Raw genomic sequence first — 27,880 nt, 5'->3', positions numbered from 1 at the left:
CCCATCTCCAAAAATTCTAATTTAAATGCCCTGGGGTTGACCCTTGGCATTGGTATTTGGGGAAATTGTTTTTTAAACATAAGTGTGTCTCATGGGGAGCCACGGTGAGAACTGCTGAATTCTTATAAATAGTACAAGGCATGGTGAGTATCCACATGAAGTAGTGATGCTCAAAGTGCATTTGTTCTATTCAGAGAGAATAAAATCCTCTGGAACAGACACAGTGATCCTTTTTAAGTAACAATTCTAATTTATTTCAAATAGGAAGGGTACATAGCATAAACTAAATGCTTAGACTTTCATCAAAATACTCATGAAAGGAACTCTAATTCGAATCCCTAATCCTTCATCTAAAATTATTCTAATGGCTACTCTTTCATAAAATTATGGTATTGCTACAAATGGGGAGGACCAGGTCTAAAAATGAAGGCAGCATTTATTAAAACTGATTTTTAACAATTGAGATCATTCTCCCTTGACCACTAGCCATTGTACTTCAGAAAAAAGATCTTTCAATTTGTTCATTTTATTTCTAATTATATATTATAAATAATTCTAATTATTATAATTTATTTCTAATTATTTATTTCTAATTATATTCCAGTGCAAAGCATGGAAAGAGACAATTTATGAACAAAATACACTTTAGTAAATTACTTTCTTGCAACCAAGCCAAGCATGTCACTTTGGAACATTCATTTAAAATATTTCTTAAAAGGGCGCCTGGGTGGCTCAGTTGGTTAAGCGACTGCCTTCGGCTCAGGTCATGATCCTGGAGTCCCTGGATCGAGTCCCGCATCGGGCTCCCTGCTCAGCGGGGAGTCTGCTTCTCCCTCTGATCCTCCTCCCTCTCATGTGCTCTCTCTCATTCTCTCTCTCTCAAATAAATAAATAAAATCTTTAAAAAAATAAATAAATAAATAAAATAAAATATTTCTTAAAATACAACATGAAGGAAGGAGAGAAGGAAGGAAAGAAGGATTCCTATCTATAACTAATAGCAAAGAGTACCTCTAATCACTGGGCAGGTGGGGGGGGGGCAAATACAGTGAAAAGAGAGGAAGATATGCTTAGAATTTATCAAAATGGCAAGAAGGTATTCTATTTAGCTATTAAATTATTTCTCAGCCCTTTAAGTCTGTATCCATGGAGTTGATTTCTATGCTGTTCATTACTGCAACTGAGGAAAATAAAAACCCGGGGCGCCTGGGTGGCTCAGTCGGTTAAGCGACTGCCTTCGGCTCAGGTCATGATCCTGGAGTCCCGGCATCGAGTCCCGCATCGGGCTCCCTGCTCGGCAGGGAGTCTGCTTCTCCCTCTGACCCTCCCCCCTCTCATGCTCTCTGTCTCTCATTCTCTCTGTCTCAAATAAATAAATAAAATCTTTAAAAAAAAACAACACACCCGTAAAGCGGTCATAGACCTGACCCCTTGTAGATTTCATCATCTTACTCAAAAAATAAAACTTACTCAAAATAATTAGAAAATAGGAAGGCTCCAGAAGAGGTGGCACAAATATTAACTGCAAGAGGATTTCAGAGAAAGGCCATATGTGAGTCTGTGGGGGCAGGAAACGGAGTGAGTGGTAAGGGGCCGCCTCTCAGGGCAAGGGAGAGCTTGAAAGGAAGCCGAGAGGAGAGGACAGGAGGCCACGGGAAATGAAGGGTATACACAAATTAAGCAGGAAAGTGACACTGCAAGCCGCAGGAATTAATGGGGAGTAAGGCAGCCACATAAAGCTGAGGTCTACAGTTCTTTCTTTCTTTTTTTTTTTTTTAAAGATTTTTATTTATTTATTTGAGAGAGAGAATGAGAGAGAGAGAGAGAGAGAGAGAGCATGAGAGGGGGAGGGTCAGAGGGAGAAGCAGACTCCCCGCCGAGCAGGGAGCCCGATGCGGGACTCGATCCAGGGACTCCAGGATCATGACCTGAGCCGAAGGCAGTCGCTTAACCAACTGAGCCACCCAGGCGCCCCTACAGTTATTTCTTGACGAAAGAAACTGTGATACAGTAAGAAGAGCGAGGGCTCTGGGATTGGGGCTTTGAGCCAGGAAGACCTGGGTGTGTCCCCCAGCTGGACCACTTTCTGTGTGACCGTGAGCAAGTATTTAAGAGCCCTGAACCTAGATTTTCTTCCAGCGAATGGAGAGTTCTTGGGCATATTAGAGACAATAGTACAGCCTGCTCAGAGGTATTTAATAGCTACTATTATTATTCATGGTGGTGTCTACATGGCTCAACACACACCATCTGATTTTTAACAAGTACAAAATGATCGGCCAAAAAAAGTACTAGCGTGGTCAACCATGTTGATAAAAATTATCTTTAAAAATCGTACAAATAAAGGGATGATTGCATGGCCTTTTAGTATTTTACTGGAACACTGCTAACAGCCTCACCCAAACATTACTTAGCTCTTTAGGGAGACATAGTTATTTTTTGTCTTGTCACCTACTCTTAATTAGGCCCAACCTCTGTGACATACGGTGTTACTTTCTGGATTCTGGTGTGATCAAGATGCACATGATTCCTGTGCAGTAGAAAACATAACCATAAAGGGTATAGTTTTAGTGTTCTGTAGGACATTAATTAGCTTTGCGTCTAATCCAGCAAGGTTATTTGGCAGTGGGGTCCTGGTGGGCCAGACACTGTTGCTCTAATTCTCTTCCGAACCAGTTTTATCATCTAGCCGGCTCCCTCATTAAGCAATTAAACAGCGTCCCGTCGTATTTTCATTTTGTATCTGGGTGAGAGTCATGCCTTTAATATTCTGAATATTATATTTTGACAATGACTTGGTTGACTGGTTGAGCCAAAAAGATAGGGTTGGTTGGGTTTTCCGAACAGCTGTGCCATTCCTACATACAGGCACCAATTTAGTAAAAAGTAAAACAGAATTAAAAAAAAAGGTACAAAGCCATCTTATTTTCAATTAAAAGGTACCACTGATTAAAAAAAAACCTTCTAGGTTTTCTGTCATACCCCCAGTATTCACTGAAAGAACGCTGTAGGATGGACCAGGGTTACAGGGTGTGGTGATGCAGGTAACAAAACAAGGAACCTCTAACTACATGACTCATACCTTGGTTTGGAAATGGATTCTATTTCCTTCCTTCCACATCTCAGTTTGTAGAGTCTGTCCTGGATACACTGGTTTTGCGAAACGAACCTTTAAAAGAAATGAGTTTGAGGGTGACACATGTTTTAAAATGAAACCTTCCTACTTGTGGGGACAGAAATTCAGACGGATGTTAGAGAACATAAAAGGAAGAAAACAGAGGTTTAAATACATTTAAACTCATAAAGGAACACAAATAGTAGTATGATAAAATTAGACAATGGATATAGTTTGTATAAGCTAGTTTATCTTTCAAAATAAAGAGTCCATAACTAGTCTTTAATCTTGACAAAGCAAGAAACAGAAGCACCATCGTGTTAAGGAGAATAATACAGGTATCCCCAGGACAACGTAAAGGATGCAGCTGAAAGTGGTACCAAGTACATCTGGGGAATAAGGTCTGGGATGGCGCGCAGGACAAAATAATGCCACTTCTTATTTCATCATCTTCTCTACCACTGTATTTGCTCTGTACAGAGGATTACGTAATAATACAAGTAGTTATAATAAAGTGAAAACCATGAAAATAATCAGTGTTATTACAGGCAACACATCAGAAAATGCATTTTCACTGCCTCATAGAGCACAAATCGATAAAAGCTTCTGGAGCTATTTGACACCGTCTTAAACGTTGTTTTTCAGCGTCTGCCTTTTGACGTACACCTCCGCAAAGGTACTGTGTGCAGAGATAGGGGTTTTTTGTAATTTATAAGGGATGAAAATGTGAAAATCAGTAAGCAGCCATCATGCTGACACTGGTGTATGTTTCTGAGAGTTCAAATGCAGCCACTTAACATTTTTAATTAAGTTAGGGCAAATTACAAAAGAGTGGGAAAAAAAGTAAATCTCAAGTTTCTGTTAATGCCTATAGGCTGACATGTGTATGCTCCCGATTAATTTATGAAGCAATCCAATTAATCTGTTGAAATTATAATTGCATACGATATCCTCATGGTGCAAGTGTGAGAGGTATTTATAGCTACAATACGAACACATGCTGATTGCCAAGTCAGTGAAATAACAGAAATGTGTATTGTTTCAGTACAGTACCTATATTAAAAGAAGTCACTAAAACTCCTTTCCTTCTCCAAAAATAAAAAAGGAACTAATGTTCAAATTACACAATAATACACACATACCTTAATTGCCTTGAATCTCGACACATCATTGTCTGCATACTGCTGTAAAACATGCCTGGCAGAAAATCCAAATGTACATAATCCATGTAATATGGGCTTGTCGAAACCTAAAAAAAAAGAAAGAGAATTTGGTCAGACATAGGCACATATCCTGTTTAAAAGCCAAGGATAATTAATTCAGGATTTCAAACGGCACTCAGATGAATTATACCATCTATTTTAAGAAACGTGGAAAAGAGTTGTAAAAAATACCTCCGGGGGGAAAACTATGAAATAAACAAACAGAGAAGAAACAAGAAAGGAATGCATGTTAGAGATGTGGGAACACAAAGAATTGTTCTGTTTAGCTGGGGCTGTAACCATGAAATCATCCATATTGATTTCAGTATCAGATGATCCTTCTGTCACCTCTCAGTCCCTTGCTCTAACCTCCAACGCCCTTGCCTGTCAGGAGAACTCAGACACCCGCCCATGTGATCCGATCGAAACTCTGCACTAGCTTCCGTCCTCCACAATCTGAATTATGAACTCCAAGCACACCATCCTCTGAACCCTGTATCCCGCCTTTCCCCATCCTTAGCATCAATGTGTTAGGAGAGGGTTATTTTTAAAATATTACTCAAACTAGCTCTCCTAAGTAGCAATGTCTCTAAGTGTTACTTAGATGACCAAAGCTAGTCGTTTTCATCGGTACATATCATGAGCAACTCACCTGCGAAACCAGCAAAGTTAGGATCAATGTGTAAGGGATTCCAGTCGCCACTGAGGCGGTACAAAGCAGCCTGCGGAGAAAGAATTATAAAAGTAATGAGCTATTCTCAGTAACTAGTTTCTGAGAACACATTAAAAGAAAAACAGGATATATGGCTGGTTATTAAATAAGAAACATATTCTAAGTGACGCTCTGATTTAAAAAATAACTATTTCTAACACAGAAAGATGAACTGTAAATCAAATGCGTTTTGCAACACCTGCCACTGAACCCAGTTGGGGAGGAGGGGACCCATCAGATAATGGCAAGGGGAGCCACGAACTACACCTGGGTAAGGAGCAAGTCACAGAAATGAATCCATCAATCTACTCATTAAAACACGATGAAGATAAGGTAGATATTTACAGCCTCTTCTAACCAAGCAAAATTTAGGCCAACTTTCTTAACGGGGTAATTTGAACTGAAGCCTGTAAGCCAATACTAGACACATAAACATCAAAGACGAACGCCGACTCTCACTGTCTTGGTACCCTAAATCCTGAGCATGAGCTCATCCTGCAAGAAAACAGACTGACAGGTTGCCGGGGAGATGAAATTTCTACTTAGGCCAGATTTTCCTGTCACTTCTTTACTTCGATGAGGCAGGATGAGCAGAACAATACAGAAAACAATAGGGAAAAAGTTGCCATAGCTCCCAGCATTTAACTTGTTTAGCGTTCAAACTTTTCAGTACTGACGGGGAGAGACTCACCAAACAGCCAACAGTTAGTATTCTGTGTATCTTTATTTAACTCTCCCCTTGGGATCTGCCTCAGTACTTTTGCCCTTTCTCATCAGTTGCTACATCAGGCTTTCCAAGACTACTGATATGCTGCGTAAAGATTCATCGTGTCAGCATATCTGACTTTCTTAATTACCGGATTCTTATTATTTTTAATTACTGATTATTCTTTTTTAATACATTTTATTTCTAGAAAACATTTTCCATAATGCATAGGAAAATGCCATTCCTTTTTAAATACACTTTGTACAATTTTAATAAGCTCTTTCTCTTCTCCATCCTTCCATGTAATAGTTCTATAAATGATTCATTTTCTCAATTACTCAACATTGTTCCCTTTATATGGCTTTCTAAAAATAATTAAATACAAATCAACAATTATTGTATAGTGGTGACTGGCAAGATTCTATGTCATATGTTAGAAGATTAAGTGATCATTTTTAAAAAGCACTTTGCAAACAATAAAATACTAGGCAAATATACAGGGCTGTGTTGCATACAAATGAAAACAAAGATACATTTCAGAGCCTGAAGGGCAAGTTGTCAAACATGATGGATCATGGGCTTTGACGCCAGACAGACCTGGGTTCAGATCCAGCTCTGCCATTAATGGGCAAGTTTCCTTATCACCCTGAGCCTCAATTTCCTCATTTAAAAAACTGAGAGGTAATACACCTCTTACAAAGCACTATCCTTGATAAATATTTATACCTCAATAAATGTGAGCTCTTATTATTATCTTAAAAGGTATTAGCAACAGTATGCAGGCTGAAAGAAAGCCAGGGTCAAAGTAGGTGAGTAAATGCTTTATTTGTTGTCTTACTGAGGACTCTAGCCTGGGAAACAGTCTTTCAGATTGCTCTGAAGAACTGTCCTGAACAAATCAATCAACGTGATACAATACATTAACAAAAGAAAGAACAAGAATCGTATGATCCTCTCTATAGATGCAGAAAAAGCATTTGACAAAGTACAGCATCCTTTCTTGATCACAACTCTTCAGAGTATGGGGACAGAGGGTACATACCTCAATATCATAAAAGCCATCTATGAAAAACCTACAGCGAATATCATTCTCAATGGAGAAAAACTGAGAGCTTTCCCCCTAAGGTCAGGAACGCGGCAGGGAGGTCCACTATCACCACTGCTATTCAACATAGTATTAGAAGTCCTAGCCACAGCAATCAGACAACAAAAAGAAATCAAAGGCATCCAAATCGGCAAAGAAGAAGTCAAACTCTCACTCTTTGCAGATGATATGATACTTTATGTGGAAAACCCAAAAGACTCCACCCCAAAACTGCTAGAACTCATACAGGAATTCAGTCAAGTGGCAGGATATAAAATCAATGCACAGAAATCACTGGCATTCCTATACACCAACAACAAGACAGAAGAAAGAGAAATTAAGGAGTCGATCCCATTTACAATTGCACCCAAAACCATAAGATATCTAGGAATAAATCTAACCAAAGAGGCAAAGGATCTGTACTCAGAAAACTATAAAATACTCATGAAACAAACTGAGAAAGACACAAAGAAATGGAAAAATGTTCCAAGCTCATGGATTGGAAGAACAAATATTGTGAAGATGTCAATGCTACCTAGAGCAATCTACACATTCAATGCAATCCCTATCAAAATACCATCAACTTTTTTCAAAGCAATGGTACAAATAATCCTAAAATTTGTATGGAACCAGAAAAGACCCCAAATAGCCAGAGGAATGTTGAAAAAGAAAAGCAAAGCTGGCAGCATCACAATTCCGACTTCCAGCTCTATTACAAAGCTGTCATCATCAAGACAGTATGGTACTGGCACAAAACAGATACATAGATCAATGGAACAGAATAGAGAGCCCAGAAATGGACCCTCAACTCTATGGTCAACTCATCTTTGACAAAGCAGGAAAGAATGTCCAATGGAAAAAAGACAGTCTCTTCAACAAATGGTGCTGGGAAACACAGGCAGCAATTTCTCCAACCTCAGCCGCAGCAACTTCTTCCTAGAAACATCGCCAAAGGCAAGGGAAGCAAGGGCAAAAATGAACTATTGGGACTTCATCGAGATAAAAAGCTTTTGCACAGCAAAAGAAGCAGTCAACAAAACCAAAAGACAACCGACAGAATGGGAGAAGATATTTGCAAATGACATATCAGATAAAGGGCTAGTATCCAAAATCTATAAAGAACTTATCAAACTCAACACCCAAAGAACAAAGAATCCAATCAAGAAATGGGCAGAAGACATGAACAGACATTTTTCCAAAGAAGACATCCAAATGGCCAACACACATGAAAAAGTGCTCAACATCGCTCGGCATCAGGGAAATCCAAAGCAAAACCTCAATGAGATACCACCTCACACCAGTCAGAATGGCTAAAATTAACAAATCAGGAAACAACAGATGTTGGCAGGGATGCGGAGAAAGGGGAACCCTCCTACACTGTTGGTGGGAATGCAAGCTGATGCAGCCACTCTGGAAAACAGTATGGAGCTTCCTCAAAAAGTTGAAAATAGAGCTACCATACGATCTAGCAATTGCACTACTGGGTATTTACCCCAAAGATACAAATGTAGGGATCCGAAGGGGTACGTGCACCCGATGTTTACAGCAGCAATGTCCACAATAGCCAAACTGTGGAAAGAGCCAAGATGTCCATCAACAGATGAATGGATAAAGAAGATGTGGTGTATATATACAATGGAATATTATGCAGCCATCAAAAGGAATGAGATCTTGCCATTTGCAACGACATGGATGGAACTGGAGGGTGTTATGCTGAGCGAAATAAGTCAATCAGAGAAAGACATGTATCATAGGACCTCACTGATAGAGGAATTCTTAATCTCAGGAAACAAACTGAGGGCTGCTGGAGTGGGGGGTGGGGTGGGAGGGATGGGGTGGCTGGGTGATAAACATTGGGGAGGGTATGTGCTATGGTGAGTGCTGTGAATTGTGCAAGACTGTTGAATCACAGATCTGTACCTCTGAAACAAATAATGCAGTATATGTTAAGAAAAAAAAAAGAAGATAGTAGGAAGGGAAGAATGAAGGGGGGGAAATCGGAGGGGGAGACGAACCATGAGAGACGATGGACTCTGAGAAACAAACTGAGGGTTCTAGAGGGGAGGGAGGTGGGAGGATGGGTTAGCCTGGTGATGGGTATTAAGGAGGGCACGTTCTGCATGGAGCACTGGGTGTTATGCACAAACAATGAATCATGGAACACTACATCAAAAACTAATGATGTAATGTATGGCGATTAACATAACAATAAAAAGTCAATTTAAAAAAAAAAAAAGAACTGTCCTGAAGCTTGTTAGCTACAGGAGATTATATATACAAAAGGGAAAAGAGGAACATGTGCTTGCAAGCATTTCTCCAAATACTTGCATGTCATAAGGTATAATTTGTTAAGAATGTAAAAATTAAGGTTTTCTGATTTCCACACAGACATGAGAAAGACCCTGGGGTCATCTTAATACATGATGTTTCTATATATCTGATTGTTTAAAAATACTGCTTGCATGTCTCAGTTGAACTGGTTTTCTGGTTCCTCCTTTTTATTTCTCCTTGAGATCACTGGAGGTCACAACTGTAACCTACGGCAGTGTTCGTGCACAGGGATACAACAACCAAGTTTTAAGATTAGTACCAGTCTTCTTACCCCACAGATATCATTCCTATAAATGAAGAACAACCAATTCTCCTAAAGAAATCCTATTAAAGGAATATGAAAATTTTCATATCATTTCAATGACAGTATTGCTTCCTATAGATGGCAGAGAAAGCAAAGACAGAACAGAGCCAGCATGAGACACGACTAAAGTCAAGGGACTGGATGTTTTACTAAATTCAATCATAAATGCAAAATAACCGTTTTCCAAATAATAAGGAACACTGTCAAGGCTTACTTTCTGAATATTTTGACAGACATTCATATTTCAACTTTCAGAAGGAAAGCTAAAATCTTGTTTTTTGTTTCATCTCTGTCTAGATACAAAAATCACTAAAACTCACAAACACACGTACACACACAACTAAGAAAAACAGCTCTAAATTGCCTTACTTGTGTATTATATGTGAGTGGGAGGCTCTTCGACATATCAGGAAATTAAATTAGTTCTTAATTTTATTTTTAAAAATTGTATCATTAAGTTAAACTAAATGCTAAATCAAAAGGCTCAGAAATGTGTACTTGCCAAATCCTCACATGCTCCAAAAAAACATACAAATCAACACGAAGAACAAATAAAATAGATCCCAAGCCTACAGACAGTAACCAAAGACAGAGAACACTGCCAACTTCAAATTGCTCTCAGCAGAAAAATAAGCACCAATTTCCAGCAGAGCTACCTTCTGAGCACCCTCTCAAAGCTACAGGAGAGAGCGGAGGGGATAAGAAGGGGAGCGCAGAAGCAGTGTGGAAGAGAGGAGAGGAAAAGAAAGAAAAATCACTTCCAGAAAGCTCCCCTTAAGGAAAAAGAAAAGTCCTGAGGAGAATCCTGAAAGATGAGAACATGGACTACAAAGAAAAGAATTAGAAGTGTATAGGCCTCCAAGTGGCAGTCCAGAAAGGCAACATTTCTGGGGGAGAAGAAGATAAAACAAAGAAGTCCGCTTTCAAAACTAGATAATGTAGGAAAAAATAAGCAAGACAGGAAATTTAAGATAAAAAGAACTAAAAAAAAAATGATTTTAATAAAACAGCTCCTGACAATGTCCCACTCCAAAAAGCCATCTCTCAAAGAAAACACACTTTGCCGCATTGACGAAATGGGCAGTCCTGAATTCCTTAATGAGATAATTTTGTAAACCATTACAAACTACCAATCTTACCCACAAACTGCAAACAGGTAAGCAGCCTCCATCTGTAGAAAGCTACTGTAAGACTAACAGAGGAAATAAGAACCAAAGCATTACAATAAATGAAATTTCCCCAAACAAAACAACTACCAAACAGAAGAAAACTATAACACAACACTCAAGCATTTGGGGATATGAAACAAACACCATGAATCTAAAACTCAAAAACTAAGAACATCAAATGGACAACAAACATGAAGAAATGAAATAAGATAGGATTAAACTCAGGAAAGGAAGGGAAGGGGGGAAATTCTATCAGTAATGAAGAATAAATTATAAGATGCCTACGGGCTCCTGGGTGGCTCAGTCAGTTAAGCATCTGACTCTTGGTTTTGGCTCAGGTCATGATTTCAGGGTCGTGAGATCAAGCCCCTTATGGGGCTCCGTGCTCAGTGGGGAGTCTGCTTGAGATTCTCTCTCTCCCTCTGCCTGCCACATCCCCCTCAAATAAATAAAATCTTTAAAAAAAATTATAAGATGCCTAGAGGGAAACATATGCAAATCAAAATTTATATGGCACATAAAAGAAAGAGAGGGAAAGAACCAAGAGAACAGAACTGAGACCAAGAAGGAAGTAAAAAAGGCAGAGACAAAGTGGCTAAAAGAAGACAGAAAAAGATCCAACACACATAAAATTGAACTACTTAAGAAAAACAAAAGAATGAATGAGAACTACTATTTAAAATTATAGAAAACTTGCTGAAAAGAAAAGAAGATGTAAATATACCTATTAAAAAGGCCTACCAGCGGCATGGGGAAATTGACCAGGAACAGGCAACACTTGAGACACAGCCTAATGAAACTATTAGGCCTTAAAGATAAAGAAAAATAGGGGCGCCTGGGTGGCTCCATCAGTTGAGCGTCCAACTCTTGATTTCAGGTCATGATCTCAGGGTCATGAGATAGAGCCCTATCAGGCTCTGTGCTGAGCATGGAGCCTGCTTGGGATTCTCTCTCCCTCTCCCTCCACCCTCCCCACTGCCCGAGCACTCACTCACTCTCTCTCTCAAAAAAAAAAAAAAAATATATATATATACACACATATATAAAGAAACATATCCTAAGGGCTTCAAGGACAAAGACCAAGTAACTCAGAGAAAGATAATTAGGCTGGCATCAAAATTCTCAAAAGCCACATATAAAAGCAAGGTAACGACAGAACACCATTTTTGAGAAACTCAAGACTTCATATCCAACCAAGTTGTTCTTTAAGCATCTAGGGTATGGAAAAACGGTTTTAAATACACAGGAACCAAAGGAATACTATACACATGAGCCCTTCTTGGGGAATCTACCACAGGAGGAGCTTTATTCAACCCAGAGGTGACAGGGCAACATTGAGCAAAAGGACTGATATAATCATTTGCAAATCTAAGGGGGGCATTGTTCTTCGACATTGCAGAGCGAGCAGTTTTGTGTCTCTTGATAGAAGAGACACAAACAAGAGAGCACAGCTCTTTGCAGGACAACACTTTCAGACTGCAGGGCAAAAAGGGAGAGCCAAACAGAGCCAAACAATCTCAATGAATTAAAGAGATAAAGATCAGAGCTCTGGGAGACTGTGTCCCTGGAATGTGTCTGCACTGGAGAGGGGGAAGCTACAGAAGAGAGCTCTAGAAATCTAAACAGAGGTTGGTCCCTTGAGGGCCGTAGTAGAGAAAGGCCCTGGGAGATGAGCCATCACATGAAGAAAGAGGCCTTGCGGAGTTTAGAGGCATTCTGGGCAGAAATCAGCACAAAGACCCTACACTTATCAAAGATGTCACTTTGGACCTCCTGGCCCGGCCCAGCCACCATCGGAGAACAGCTATGTGAGTGAAGGCAGAAGGAACATCCAGGCAACACACAGAATCATAAAAAACAAACAAAAAAGGTACTACTCATTATACACCTGGTAACTCAATAAAAAATATTTTAATGGACGGTATAACCAATATACCCAAGACTAACTCTATTTAATAATGATAGTAGCTAATGTTAGAATAAGTGGTATGAAATATATATCTGGGGCAACTAGATGTTTGTCTTCATTCTCCCCAACTGTAAAGCCTGACATCTAACATCTATTTCTTCTTGTCTTTCTAGATTACTAAGGATGCCTTTTCTACTTACTAATTATGAAAAACGACAGAGGACACCTTTAATGTCATACCAGTTTGAAGATGAAGAAATGCTCCTAAAGACATGATAAACAGACTGTCCCAGAAGTGATATGGGGTAGAGCTAAAAATATAATTGCCAGTTTCCTTAGTGACCAAAAAGTTACTGATGTAACGTAAACACCTAGCACAGAGCTGATGCTATAATTGCATCATCTTTTCCTTCCTTCCACTTCTCCTTCTGGATCTGCCCATCCACAACCACCTCCCACTACTGTCTCATGTGGTCGCTCCCATTCTCACCCCTTGTACAGCATCATGCTCTCCTCCTCTCTTACAATGAGCTCTCCTTACTTCTTATCCCCGGCCCGGCCAAACTGCAAGCCCTACATCTCTGGCTACACCCCACGTTAGCCCAGCTAAGTGCCAGCTCTCCCACCAGAACCTTCCGAACACCATTCCCTAATGAGTGTCCCTTCTCAGAATGTCTACAGCACTTACGCACCGATTCAAAGCCCGCGTTTAATCGTTCACTGCTTGGAAGAGGTGCCCTAGTTATTCCGACATTGACATCCTGAGTATCCAAGTGTCCTTTCATCTCCTTGACCACAGATCGCATTTCTTCCACTTGATCTGGAGCTCCTATGGCACCGATTCAGTTTAAAACAGCCCTAAATCCCTTGAAGCGTATGCAAAGTTTTATGAAAAATGGCTTTTGAAGAAATAGAATGTGGCTTTCATCGTACTCTCAAATGACCATAAGAGACAAAACACTCTGTCAAATGATGGGTGCCCGTTATTTATACCAAAAATATTTGTTAACTTAAAAACGGCCCTTCATCACACAGCAAAAGAGTCAACTCTGCTGAGCACTAACGAAAAGTTCTACTTCTCTGAAAAAGAGTAAAAGAACAAAAAAAAAATCTCTCGACTTACTGTGTGTAGAAATTCAAGCCCTGGAAACTATTCAGCTTTTCTTATCTACAGCAGATACCTTTTGTTATTTCAGTAACCCAAGAATAATAAAGGAGCACTGCTGGGTTTTCTGAACCATGAAATCACCAAGCCTTTTCTGTCCTTTTAGTGCCTTAATAAAATTAATTTCACTATGATGCTTTAATTAAACATAAATATGGGTGCATTCTTAAGAAATGGGTAAGAAATGGGGATGGGAAAAACACTGAAAGGCAAAAACGAATCTCAGGGAAAAAAAAAAGTGTTCTTCTTTCCATCACCTGATTCCATACTGCAGAAAAAAAAAATACAATTACATATTTACTGATCTTAATTCTTTCTGGCTCCTGAAATTATATTTCTATTTGCCTGCAAACATAAATCCTGCAGAAGTTCCCATATCAAGCATATCAAAATTAGCATCAAAAACCACATAAACTTATAAATAATTTGCTGTCCTTACAGATGCTCCCTCACAGAGAACCATCAGAGATTTATGTATTCTGTTCTGTATCTGCATGCTTTGTCCTCTGGCCACTGCAGGGAAGATTCTTCCGGGACTCACACAAACAAAGTGGCCTTCCGCATCTTCATGGTTACATTTTGTTTCTTAAATCAATCTTCGCATGCTCACAGAATCTGTCAGCTGATTTTATCTCCTCCATCAGAAAACAAATTATTTATGCCAAACAAAAGAGATTAAACCACCTACCCTTCCTAAGATGCTTTATTTTTGCCTGTCCACTAAAACTGGCCTAAAAATAATCTGTTTTCAAGCAATGTAGCTCAATTTTCTTTCCGGAAAGAGAAAAAGGTGACTAAAATTTGCCTTTTAGTCCTTTTTATCCTGCTCGCCAAGGTCTTAATGCAATTCTTCACTACTAAGCGAGGCAGTCTCTTTAAGCCCTTGCCAACAAAGCAAACAGGGGCTTTATCACTTTTGGAAACTACAATCTTACCTGATTAAGTGAGGTGGTATCTCTAAGTACAGCATCGGGAGGTCTATTAGGCACGGCTAAAGCTACCTGAAATCAAAAACATCACACGTTAAATACTAATAGAGTAACAGTTACTCTCTTTACTCAAACTGGTATTTGATGAACAGCCATGTTTCAATGTAATAAAATCAGCAAGTTAGATAAAAAGCTTTTAAAAATATTTCTTGCTCAGGAGATAACATTTAGAATTTCCTAACTGCTGGCCTCATCTGTGTGATTTCCCTGAAATGACCCATTTAATGAAAGGAATTACACAACTGGATCCATTCTCTGGGCCACAAAGGAGAAAGAGGTGAAGACTCTTCTCCCAGGGCAAAAGGTGATAATAACTGTAAGAATTAGACGAACAACTCAAGCCTGAATTGATTTCATCTTTAAATGGACTTTACTAAGGGTGTGGGTCTCTCAGTTGGCTGAGATTCTTGGATGTGTGGATTAAAGTTCTTCATCAAAACCAGTATTCCTTCCAACATTTTGCCGGTTTCTTTCTCTCTCTGCTCTCTCGCTCGTACTCCCACTACACGCAGCTGCTCTACTTGATGTATCCCACATTTCCCTGAGGCTCTGCATTCTTTTTCTTTTCTCCATCTTTTTTCTCTGTTCTTGAGACTGATGTAGGTAGGTAGGTAGGTAGGTAGACAAATGGACAGAGAGACAGATCTTCAAGCTTTCTGACTCCTTCTTCTGACAGTTCAAATCTTCTGCTGAGCACTCTAGAAAATTCTTCCTTTCCCTCCTTGTACTTTCAGCTCCAGGACTTCTGTTTGGTGCTGCTACATAACTTCTCTTTCTTGATTTTCTCTGAGAGCCAGTGCCATCCCATGTGACTTCCTTCAGCATGCTCTCCTTTATCTCTGAACACATTTAGAACAGCTGCTTGGAAGTCTTCGTCTATGAAAAAGACCTCTCAAAGGCAGTTTCTATTGCCCGTTTTGTTCTGGTTTTCTTTTCCTGTCTCTGGATCATGTGCTCCTGTTTCTTGTGTGTCTTGTAATTTTTTGTTGATGACTGGACATTTTAGATAACCTGTTACAGCAACTCCGGACACTGACCCCCTTTCCCCTCGGCAGGCTTGTGGTGACCGGACCCTAGTTTATTTGTATAGTGTCTTGGCTAGCCTGTTTTAGCTAAGTCTACGTCCCCCACCGTGAGCAGCCCCTGGTGGTGCTCCTCAGAGGTGCAGCCTCAGGCAAGAACGCAGTCACCCCGGGAGCTCCACGGTATTAGCAGGGGTCTCTGCGACTGTCTCTCCTAGATCTCTCTGTTCAATTGTCTGCCTCATTTGGTATCCTAATACCCAACTGCTAGGCTCCCCATACCGGATGACTGCTCTATTATTTTCAACAGTGCCGTGGGACATAAACTGCTCTGAAGTCAGGCCTCTTCACAGAGCTAGTCTTTGAAGCCAGGCTTTGAGATTTAATGATCCCATGAGGGCTCTCCTTAGGTCCCTCTCCATGGTTCTCTCTAGTAAACTTCTAACTGGGCCAGTTGTTAGCTTCCTGCTCTCATGGAGCTTACCAGCCTCCTCTTGATTGCTTATCACTAACATAATCTAGTTTCTGTGGGCACCCTTACTTTTGAATTTCCAAATACTCTGTTCCATGACGAGTCAGTTTCCTCGGAAGAACCTCAGCCATCTCTTATCATGACAGCCTGCCTTACTCCCTGGGCAAAACCCCTCCTCAACTGCGATAGGGGGAGGGGCAAAGAGAGTGGCCCGCTTATCTCCAAGTGACAGCCTCACTTTACGAGAAGTGCTGTTGGGCAGGGCAAGTAGCTACTGGTCTCCTCAGCTTTCCTCTTCCAGAATCTTGCAAGCTGGGGCAAGAGGGAGTGGGGCCCAAGCCCCACCCTCTACGTGGGAGCTGGAGAGAGGACAAGAATCCCCTGACCCTGAGCTATTCCTACCTCAAAGAGCTTCAGCAACACAAGCCGGGCGTGGCGGCAGGGTAAGAAAAACTAGTGACCTCCTCCTCCTGGGAAGACAGCATGGCCCTATTCTGGAAGCTGGGGCAGACGGATCATGTGTTTTGGCTGCACACGCCTGGAGTGGAGATTCCACCAGGCTGAACCAGGGGACGAGGGAGAAAGGGGAGGTCTGTGGCTCAAATACCACAGAGTCTCACTGTCTTATCAGGATAAACATTTCGTCATTTGCTCTATGCCCTGAGGACAATTCCCAGACACTTCAAACGTTTGTTTGTTTTAATTTTTACCAGTTACGATGCCATGACCATTTCACTGGGGAGAGGGTCCAGGAACTCCTCACACCGTCGTTCCAGAAGCAGTTTCTTCATACTGCTTTAAGTATACTTCATTTACTCCGGAATATTTACTATAGTAGAATCTTATTACCTCAAACCTTATTTCTTCTTTTACACTCCAGGCTCTTTTTGAGTCCTTTGGCAGAATGTGTGAATGTTTGAGAGTGTGGGATTTTTGGAAATGTTTGAGGTAAAGCCCAGGTTGAATTAGTGTCAAATCCAAGTTATAAAGTATTTTTAGAAAAAAATGTTTTTAGATAGAATTTGAGAACTAAAGAATAACTAGCATTGTCTTACATAAAAGAAGTGCTTAAGTCATTTAATAAAGATTTTATTTTATACAAGCATCACTTGCATGCATTGGGTTTTTCTAAAGACCTCTGGGTACTACAAAATTTGTGTAAGTTAAAATATTCCCATAATTATCTCAGGTACATTATATTTTTATCAGCCAGACTTTTCTATATATATCATGTGTTACCGATCAAAATATCCACACATAAACAACACTTCCGATCCAAGAAGCATACTCTGATTCAAAGAAGTGTGAATTACTGAGGACCTATGCTATGAAATTATACATATGATAATATGTGTAGTTTGCACATATAGTAATATGTGCATTCAAAATATAGATAAGCACACTTAAATACCCATATATTTTGCTTATAAGGCCAGAGCCTACCTTGACTTTGTCTGATGTCCGTTTGCCACCAATGCCTCCAGAGCCAACAACGAAAATAGAGAACTGATTATAACATACAAGTTCCTCCTCAAAGTAAGAATAGACTGAAAAGCAAATGAAAGAAAAAATAAAGTTATTCTCAAAAGACATGACTAGTTAGCAATATATGATCAGCGATTCCTTTCAAAGTTTCGAAAACAAAATCCAGTTACTGAAAGGTATGGTAATTTAAAGATGCCCAAGTTTGGTTTACAAAGCATGATTTTAATTCATTCACTACCAGTCTCTAGAAGGCAGAGTGAAGAGCATCTTCACAAATCCTCTCTTCATTATGAAACAGCAGTTTCTCTCACCTCTTCTTAAAACTCCTCAACTGCCTATCGTATCTCAACTCTCTCCATCTCAAACATTTCCAAAAATCCCACACTCTCAAACATTCACACATTCTGCCAAAGGACTCAAAAAGAGCCTGGAGTGTAAAAGAAGAAATAGTGAGAATGAAGGTGTAAGATTCAGGAGGGCAGAATCATGGGCATTTTCCTCACCATCCTATTCCCAGCAATCAGAATAGTACCTGGGACTGAAAAGGCACCTAATAAATATTTATTAAATTAACGAGTAAATTAACAAATATATGACATGAGTGAGCAAGTCAGTGAATAAGTAATGAATGAATGTAGGACAACTGTCCCTCTTTCCACTAACTAATTTCCCAGTGAGAGTTTGAGTACTATCTTGTATCTCCAGCTCTAGAAAACTAGAAATATGACTCTGAATGACAGACTAAGCAAAAATCTAATTACAATAAAAAATAAGGAAGGTCATGGCAATTTGTATTTAAAATAAGATTTTTCTCTTCCTTACACAGGAAATTGGATATCTCATTTCATATACACTTTGTCTACAAATTCTAATATATTATTACCCATTACCAAGCTGGAGTTAGATCAGTGGTGTAGGTCAAAAGAAAAGAGTAAACAGGGTAGCTAAGGTCACGGCAGAACCTCTGTTTTGTGGTATGTTACATATTTGGTAGCACAGGGAGAAGAGTAAAAGAAAACTAGGAGAGTTGAAGCCAAATGTTGGCCAACTTCAGGAATGACCAGAAAACACAAAAATCTGCAACAGAAAAGGGAGGATGAAGAGAAAGACGAGAAAGAGAAAAAGAGAGAGAAAAGACATACGATGAAATTCTATGAGCTAACACAAACAATTTAGTAGAACACTTAAGAGCATCAAAATTGTTCTCAGCATATTATTTAGTAAAAACAAGACAGGCTCCTCTAACAGCATATAGAGTAAAACCTTCTATTTATCTAGTTAGAACAAAAATGATGAAGCCTATATTCCAACTATCAGACAATATTAAACTTTCCACTATAATTTATTTCCAAATTTTTTAACAATACAGATCTATTTCTTATCTTCTTAAACTTCAGGATAAATGAATTTTAAGCGATGGATCTTTAGCTGATGTTTAATTACTAGCATTTCAACATTTATTAAACTACTGTAACCTTTTTTTTCCCCACTGCAAATAAAATGTGGCTCTGGTGTGAAGCCACATTTGAGTTCAACAGGCCTGAATGCGCAACATTAGGAACCTAACTACTGTTTATGAAAATGACTCAGGGGTCAAATACGTTCCAAGTTCCAAAGAGCTAACAAAGACAAGAGTATCTACAACATCGGCTCACTATCAACCGATGGCTGTCGATGTGTGCCTTCCCACCAAGCCCGTAGTCCAGCGAGCTGAGCTCACCACCATGCTCTGTACACCTGCCACACCTCTCACCCCTGTGCTTTGGTCCTGTGTCGGAAACACCCGTCTTCCCACCCCTACCCCAACCCGCTCTTTCTCCCCATCTTTGCTTCTTCTCTAAGAACTTATAAATTTTTGGAACGCTTATCTTGTTTTCTCACAAACTAGAAGATGAACACAAACTCACTGATCAGATTCTAGGGTGAAGCATTAGGTTACATACAAGGCCTACTAATCTAACAATATTATGAGAAGAACTGGAAGTGAGTTACCATCCACAAGAATTACTAGACCGGATCCTTTATCTAGGACATCAGCAATGACTGCTTCACATTTTAAGTTTCCTAAAATGAAAAGCAAAATAAATAAATAAACAGACACTTTTGCAGACCATCAAGTTATTGCATCCAGATAGGAGAGAATGTAACATAATTTCCACTGTAAGTTCAGGAATAAAAAGTTATGCTTTGAAACAATTTTCAATATAATGCTGAATAATTCAACATTAAAAGGAAACAGAATGCCTAAGTCACTACATTTGAAACAACAAGGAGCAACATAAGATCAAACTTCTAATACCCAGAGAATCGAGGGACCAGCATATCCTGAACTAGATGGAAAATAAAGTGCTGCCGTTAGGTTTCTTGTACTCAATCTAATGCTTATTTTTTTTAGCCCAAGGAGGGGTCACTCAGCCTCTGACAGTGCCACCACAGCTAACAAGTGAGCCAACTGAGACACAGAGACGCCGACATCAGTGTCCCGATGTTTGTGGTCCTGTCTCATCACCTAAGTTTTAAGGGAAGATCATAAATAGCAGTCACACCTTGATTTTCCACAGTTTAAAGAGGTTCTAAAACTTAAGCATCTCAGATTTTGAATATTCCTATTTACTAGACAGGAAACTTTAACACTACTTAAAGAAAATGTACAGAAGCTACTGAAGAAAAATAATTCATGAGAAACATCACTTGAGACTAGGAAGGTACAAGAAGCTGACAGATCTATTTTCCACACCTTCCTATTCATATGTCTTTTCAGTTGTAATCTTTTTTTTTTTAAAGATTTATTTATTTACTTTTGAGAGCGAGCACATGAATGTGAAAGTAGGGGAAGGGGCGGAGGGAGAGGGAAAGAGAATTTCAAGGAAACTCCCCACTGAGCATGGAGCCTGATGCGGGGCTCAATCCCAGGACCCTGAGATCACACCTGAGCCGAAATCAAGAGCTGGACGCTCACCCAACTGAGCCATCCAGGCACTGCTGTTGTAATCACTTCTGAGTATACGCCTCTAGCTCTCTCTCCAGATTTAAAATCCCTACTAGAGGCAGAAGTCTCAGACGTTTCTGCTTTCCTCAAAGCACTAGTTCCCAAGTGAACCCATGTTAGGCTGGTGGCACACACAACAGAGAGGGACCGTCCTGGCCTCTGCCATGGCCCCCAGCACCACCACCACACTGCACGCACACAAAACCTTCCTATTTTATTTAAAAAAACAGGTAGGGGCACCTGGGTGGCTCAGTCAGTTAAGTGTCCAACTTTTGATTTCAGCTCAGGTCGTGCTCTCAGGGTTGTGGGATCGAGTCCCACATAGGGCTCCATGCTGGGCATGAAACCTGCTTGGGATTCTCTCTCTCCCTCTGCCCTTCTCCCCACTCTAAAAAAAAAAAATGAAATGAAATATGGGTGCTGGGGTGGCTCAGTTATTAAGCGTCTGCCTTCCGCTCGGGTCATGATCCCGGGGTCCTGGGATCGAGCCCCACATCGGGCTCCCTGCTCGGTGGGGAGCCTGCTTCTCCCTCTCCCACTGCCCCTGCTTGTCTTTCGCTGTGTCTCTCTCTGTCAAATAAATAAATAAAATCTTTTAAAAATAAATAAAATAAAATGAAATAACAGTTAATATAATATAATGTAGTAACAGGCTGTTGCAGTAGGTAGCCAGGTTAGAGAACTCATCCAAAACTGAAAACTGTGCCTTGCCCACGGCAGGTGACCAGCAGATACTTGATGCAGGTGGCTACCACCCGCCGGGCACCGCCTCACAGAAACGTAGGCCATAACACCGAAATAAAGCTGTTTGGCTTTATGCAATGAGAAGCTCATAAAATTTTTAGTAAAATAAGAAGAATTGGGGAAACATTAAAGGAGGAGCCCAGCTACTTGCTGACCTCTAAGTTATATAATGTGAAATGATAAGCACTTTCTTTGTATTTTCCATCTTATATGGTATTTAATTAGACAATATGCTGACATTAGAGCAGTGAAACAAAACAAACCTGTCAAATTACAGTGGAAAAATGAGAAAAGCAGTTTTACTGAGCAAACATATTACTGAGGAAAAGAAAATTCATTATTAAGGCAGACGTGAATTTTATTTACTTTTTTTTACTTTTAGAAAAGAAAGCAGGAAAAAGTTAATTACAAGAAATTCGGTCTGTATTTTAATGTGGTTTGCTTTATGAAAATCACTACCAACATAAATACCCGAGAAAGGAATCAGAAACCATATTCATAGGAATCATAGCTGATTACACACAACTACTAAGTTCAGAACACACATACTTAGAAAAGACTCTTTTCACTTGTTAACAACACATACATCAATGGAGATAACCTGTCAGTGTTCTGAAGTAATGTATTAAATTAGGCTACTAAAGGACAAAGTCTAAGGTCACCAAAACAGCTACTTCTTAACATCAATTTACTCTAATGGCTGACAGGCCATTCAATACCTTGCCATATGACTTATTTAAGTCACTCTGCACCAGCTTAACACAATGACACAGTATGGAAGGTTAGTCAGGAAATAAAATGAGGGTATGATTAAGAAATCAGTGCTTCACGCACTCACCTGCTCTGGGAAGCGGTTTATATAACTCCAAGTATTGCTCCCCGTGGAGAACCTATGTCAGGGTAAACAAAATTTTATTAGCAGACTTTCATGTCTCACAGGTTCTGCTGTGAATATTGCTAATCACAAGTGATATTTCACTGTCTACATGCTCACATCACTACTTCCCCAAATTATCTGTCTCAGTTTGGCTTCTACTTCTTAACCATATGATTCAAAATTAATCAGTCCCCCAATCTAAAGACAGTCAGATCTTTTGGAGCAGAAAAGATACCTCTGTGTTCTTCCATGACGTTCACAAATCTTTGTTGACTGCTAATTATGGATTGTTTGCCAATGCAAACACTAAACTAGGCTATATTTCCAGTGCTTATCACTGTGCCTGGAACATACTGGGTAATTAATAAATATCTGTTAAATAAAAATGAACAAACTGGCCAGTGCAAGTAAAGTAATTTCAAATCACACATACCACATACAAACAACTCAACTAAAACACGAAAGTAAACCCTACGACACATTCAAAGTAAAAAACTATCATGGTCAACATTTCCTTGGTGTAGTATCTTATAAATTATCTATATCTATAGATATAGCCGTAGATATATGTGCATCCATAAGATATATCTTCTAAATTATCTATTAGTAGATACCAAGGACACTGTGTAACTTGATAGCCCCTTAACCTCAATGGATGGAAACAAGAATACACCAATATATGTAGGAAAATAATAGGACAGGAAAAACAAAACCTGACCCACATATTCAAATGACCACACCCCACTGGCAGGGGACAGCTTTAATTCTGCGTCTTCCTCCAAAGCCAGAAGGGAACAAACGGGACAAGTGCAGGACAGTCCACTGTATCACATGGCCTGGAAGCTTGAAGCTGGGAAGACGGGGGTTTCAACTCAAGATGGCTATTCTTCCCCGCCGAAGACTGTGAACACCATTTATGATTGTTCCAACTCCTTCCAACCCTGAAGGAGTATTTTGCAGAATTTTGAAACATTTGCTTTGTTTGTACTTGAATTATCCAAACAGAATACCATGGGACAGGGACTAAAACAACAAACCACCTGGTACATATCTCTTGCCTCCTTCCCAACTTCATCAGATGCTCAAATAAAATCATTTTTCACAGATTCAGAGCAGCAATGGGCTAACTGATCCTCTAGTGAATGGGTCCTCTAATTACCAAAGTCAGAGAAATTGGCTCACAGCTCTATGATTTAAGAGTTATCCCCGGGCTCAGTCTCTGAACCTTACTCCAAAACAATGAAATCTACCCCACCTCAAAAGCTTTCTCACAGTTGTTCGACTCCTTCCTTCCTGAAACAATTTGTTCACTTTGCTTCTCAAACACCACATCCTCCTGATACTCGTCAGAGCTCATACCTCACCAGCCATTCCTTCTCAGTCTCTCTTGCTAATTCTTCCTCATGTCTTCACCTTCTCAACACTTGCAGGGTCCCTGAGCTCAGGCTCTTCTCCTCTTACACTCATACATTACGTGATTTCATCTAGTCTGGTGTCTTTACACAGCACTGAAAGCCTAAGAACGCCAGTGAGACCCCTCCCCCAAACTCAAGACTCACATATTCAACTACCTATTTTATAATTTTATACCTCCACCTGAATAAGTAATAGAATCTCAAGTCTGTCCAAAACCAACTCCTGATCATGCCCACCTTAAAGTAATTGGATATATCTACCTTACCATACATAATGTTATATGTAACTACTATACATATTAAGCGTGTTATATGTAATTAATCATAAATAATGTATAGAGACATATATGCACATACATCATCCCAGTTACAAAAACCTTCATCATTGACTCCTTTTTCCTTTCCCTCACATCCAGCCTTTTGCTTAAATTACAGAAGAGACTCCTAACAGGTTTCTCTGCTTCTGCTGGGCTCCCATATAATCTACACAGTAGCAGAAATGAGCCTGTGAGCGAACACAGGCAGATCCTATCACTCTTCCGTTCAAAGCACTACAGACTGCCCCCGCCCCCGTGTTAATCAGAGGGTAAGCTGAAATCCCTCTAATGACCACAAGGCCCTCTTCTCCTACCACTGCCCTCCCGTTCCTCCAACAGCTATACTGGCCCCCTTGCTGTTCCCAAAACAAGCCAAGCATGCACCTGCCTCAGGGCCTTCCACACTTCTTCTCTGTGCCTCAAATACTCTTCCCAGATCACCACCTGGTTTACTCCTTCACCAGGAACATCAGGTAAAAATTATCACCCCCGTTTTATAGACAAGGAAACTGAAGCTTGGTGAAGTTCTTTACCCTTGGTCGAACAGTAAGTAAATGGCAGAGAGAGAATTAAGAACATGATGCCACAGTTGGGGCACAGGACCTAATTGTTGTTTTCTTCTTTTTGCTTGCCCTTTCAACTAACTCTCCTCTCTTTTATGCTTCAAGAAAAATCAAAAGATATGCTAAGTCTTTATTCCTGAATCAAGTGCCACAATTTTATTAATACACATGTGCACGCATGCACACACACACATATGTGACAGAGATCAATCATATTTAAAGAAACCAAAAAAAAGCAAAATAAAGTTTTCTTATTACGCATACCTTTTCCAAGTTGACTGAAAACCCAGGAATCCCTGATAATTCTCCACCTACTATAGGTTTCTGAGCTATAATAACTCCAAAGGTAGGCAAACAGGAGAAATCGGTGCTTCCTTCATATATAAATTTCATATCTTTCGGTTCCTTGATTGATGCCCCCACGCCAAGGGCATACATAATAGCTTCCAGTTCCGTGTAAGCAGAAGAAAAGGGAGGAAGCTTATGGCCAATGGCTCCAGCCTGTGAGAGAGGTGTAGAAAATTATTTTTTCACTGATACTTTTGTCCAATACTTAACATTTTAACTTCTTCAAAACTACCAACTGCTTGCATACCTATTTTGCTTTCGAACAGATGTGAATAGAATGCCATGTTGGTGAAATCCATGGGGTCTCTGAACTGTTTCATTATATTTTAATAGCAAACAATCAGAAAATGTGTAGAAAAGGGTTTCATTTACAGATAAGTACTTTTTTATTGTTTGCTTCTTACCGACAGTTTGTCTCATTTTCAAATTTCCTATATCTGATGGTGAGAAGCCCTATTAATCCGGCAACTATTAGCAACTCAAAAATACAAAAAAAATCATCATTATTATGAATGTGTCATAAATAGGGATAGTGAATTGCCCTATAAGAGCTACTGTATAAAATTCACTGTAAAGAGATGAGCAAAACACTGCATAATGCTTGTAAATGAGACTGCCTCACAATGGTTTTAGTTAAATTGCGATTTTACCTTAAGTTCCTTGTTAGGAATGTCCCTTATCTCACTGATATTGTATTTTTCTACTTAGTTATGATATGTCTAGCTAACGTGTAAAGTATGTATTAGGTTAAAAAAGAATGATGTCCAACTGTCGACCATGTTCATTCTGAAACAGGAGTCAGTAAACAAGGACTGAGAGCTAAGAATGATTTTTACATTTTTAAGGAATGGTTAAAAAAAGAAAAACAGGAAGAATATGTGACAGAAATAGTACGTGATCTATAAAACATTTATCATCTGGCCCTGTCCTGAAAGAGTTTGCCAAATCCTATTCTAAAGTAAAATCATATTTATAACCCGATCATATTCTTAGGGTTAAAATTAGATTGTTAACTTTATCACGATGTTTGCCCTGAGTCACAGAACTCCAAAATCAAATGCATCAAATGATTTATTTCTTCTATTTATGCACTATAATTTTTTGTTTAAAGGCTAAATACGGGAGACAGTAAATCAGTGAACTTCACGAGCTATAACCACAGTTCTATTAGAATTTTGGACACAATGGGAGGCTCTTTATTTGCAGCCATGTTGAAATAGTTCCAAAATACAATCTATTGATGCTTTCCCTGAGGAAAAAAAAAAAAAAGCTCCAAAGAGGCACTTAAATAGATATCCTTTTCTAAAAAGTTAGAAAAAGAGTAACTAAAGTAGGCTTATCCACAACAGTACCAAAAAGTGGGGGGGGGAGGGGGGCGGGGTGAGATACTTGTCTAATTATACTAAAGAAGCAAAAGTAAAAATAACTAACTAAATAAATTAATTAAAAATTAAAAAAAGAAGTAAAAGTTACACAAGGCTACATCTTAGCCTTATGTTCATTCAAATTCTATAACTATTAGGTACATATTTTATAAAAAGTTTTGTCATCATCTATCTTTCCTATTTAACAGTAAATTAGTAGCTTGGAAAATAATATTTTTTGTGTGAAAGAAGAGAAAAAAGGGAGAAAAAAAGAAAAGAGAGAATCTTCAGAAAAAACATAGGCTTCTCTCCCCCACTTACAAATTCCGATGTAGCTGTTGATGCTGCGTGACTCGTAGGATTTGTCGAAACTCCTCTCTCTGAATCTATTTTATTTAGAACTTCAATTATACTGCCAATTGATTCTAAAGAAATAATAACAACAACGATGCTTTTGTTAAAGATGTGACTAAGAAAAGCTATCGACGTGCTCGCTAATCACTCCTATGACATTGAGCAAGCCTGCCACAGTACTGAATGAGAGGTCGGCTATTACAGGAAAAAACCGTCAAAGACTTTGAAACAGACCAAGGGTAACTGGGGGTTTTCATTGGAGAACAAGGCACTGTCCAGCATACTCTTCCTGGATTATGAGTCTAAGGAGGTTCTGAGCTTTGCAACGTCTCTGACAGATTTTAGAACTCCGTAGACTGGGACCCTCGACCAGAGACATGCAATTTTTGGTAAAGGAAAAGCTAACTTCCCTTTTCTCCCCACCACTGCCCCCTCCTCCGGGATGGAACAATGCCAAGATTACCCCTGAGCCCCCCACGTCTCAAGTGATAGCTCTGAAGACAGTACTAAAAATTCTTCCAGGGAAAACCATCACTATGACCAGAGATTCCAGACAGGGTTCAGAAGCTGCTGCTGTGGGGTCTAAAGGTTAACGAAGGAGATTCACGGGGCATCTACATAGGCCATAAGATTCCAAAGACTCTGGGACTTTTCTAACAAACCCTGGCGCTACGGACCTCCTTCCAAACTCGGACAAAACCTCTAAGCAAACCACAGAATGCGATGTGATCGGGGAAATCTCCCATTCCTGGTGACACTAATGGAGAGGCTTGGGGCCACTGAATCGTCCCCTCACCCCCCCACTCACACTGCTGCCAGAAGGAGGCTTGTAACTGAAAGTCACCTTGCTACAGGCTGAAAGCACGGCACCCAGACACGGGCAGCCTGAGTTAACTCGGCTCAGATGCTGAGCAAGCTTGGACCGATCATTGCATTTGTGGGGCGCTTAGTCGTGTCATCTGTAAGATGAGAACAGCTGTACAGAAAAGATGAGATTTTTCTTCTAACTGTACCTCAAATACTTAGAGGCATTTTTTTCATTTATAATTACATGATTCATTTAGGTAGTTTTTTCTTTATAATACTTTTAAGGCAATAAAGCGGAACTTGGACATCAGAGGGAAGTTTTTATGTTTCTTCCTTTTTCCTTCCATTCCTTTTCATCAATGGGTGACTGTTATTCACAGGCTAAATTTATCTCCAACATCAAAATATGGAAAACAGCAAATGCTCCCATCAACGAC

The 27,880-nt window shown here is 39.7% G+C and overlaps 1 protein-coding gene across 1 annotated transcript in view; it reads right to left on the bottom strand.

Moving 5' to 3' along the window:
- The window catches only part of HSD17B4 (hydroxysteroid 17-beta dehydrogenase 4), an 87,131-nt gene that overhangs the window by 18,583 nt on the left and 40,668 nt on the right, over positions 1 to 27,880 (bottom strand). The window contains exons 12-20 of the mRNA XM_035013980.1: positions 26,604 to 26,707; positions 24,835 to 25,071; positions 22,237 to 22,288; positions 19,658 to 19,729; positions 17,624 to 17,727; positions 14,633 to 14,698; positions 4,970 to 5,039; positions 4,258 to 4,364; positions 3,083 to 3,169 (exon numbers count right to left, since the gene is read on the bottom strand). Of these exons, the coding sequence (XP_034869871.1) occupies positions 3,083 to 3,169; positions 4,258 to 4,364; positions 4,970 to 5,039; positions 14,633 to 14,698; positions 17,624 to 17,727; positions 19,658 to 19,729; positions 22,237 to 22,288; positions 24,835 to 25,071; positions 26,604 to 26,707 (899 nt within the window). The remainder of the gene's footprint in view (positions 1 to 3,082; positions 3,170 to 4,257; positions 4,365 to 4,969; positions 5,040 to 14,632; positions 14,699 to 17,623; positions 17,728 to 19,657; positions 19,730 to 22,236; positions 22,289 to 24,834; positions 25,072 to 26,603; positions 26,708 to 27,880) is intronic.

The sequence above is a fragment of the Mirounga leonina genome, unplaced genomic scaffold (genome assembly GCF_011800145.1).
Source record: "Mirounga leonina isolate KUSES-001 unplaced genomic scaffold, KU_Mleo_1.0 Mir_168, whole genome shotgun sequence".
Lineage (NCBI taxonomy): Eukaryota > Metazoa > Chordata > Mammalia > Carnivora > Phocidae > Mirounga > Mirounga leonina.
This window is presented reverse-complemented; position numbering and strand designations above follow the sequence as displayed.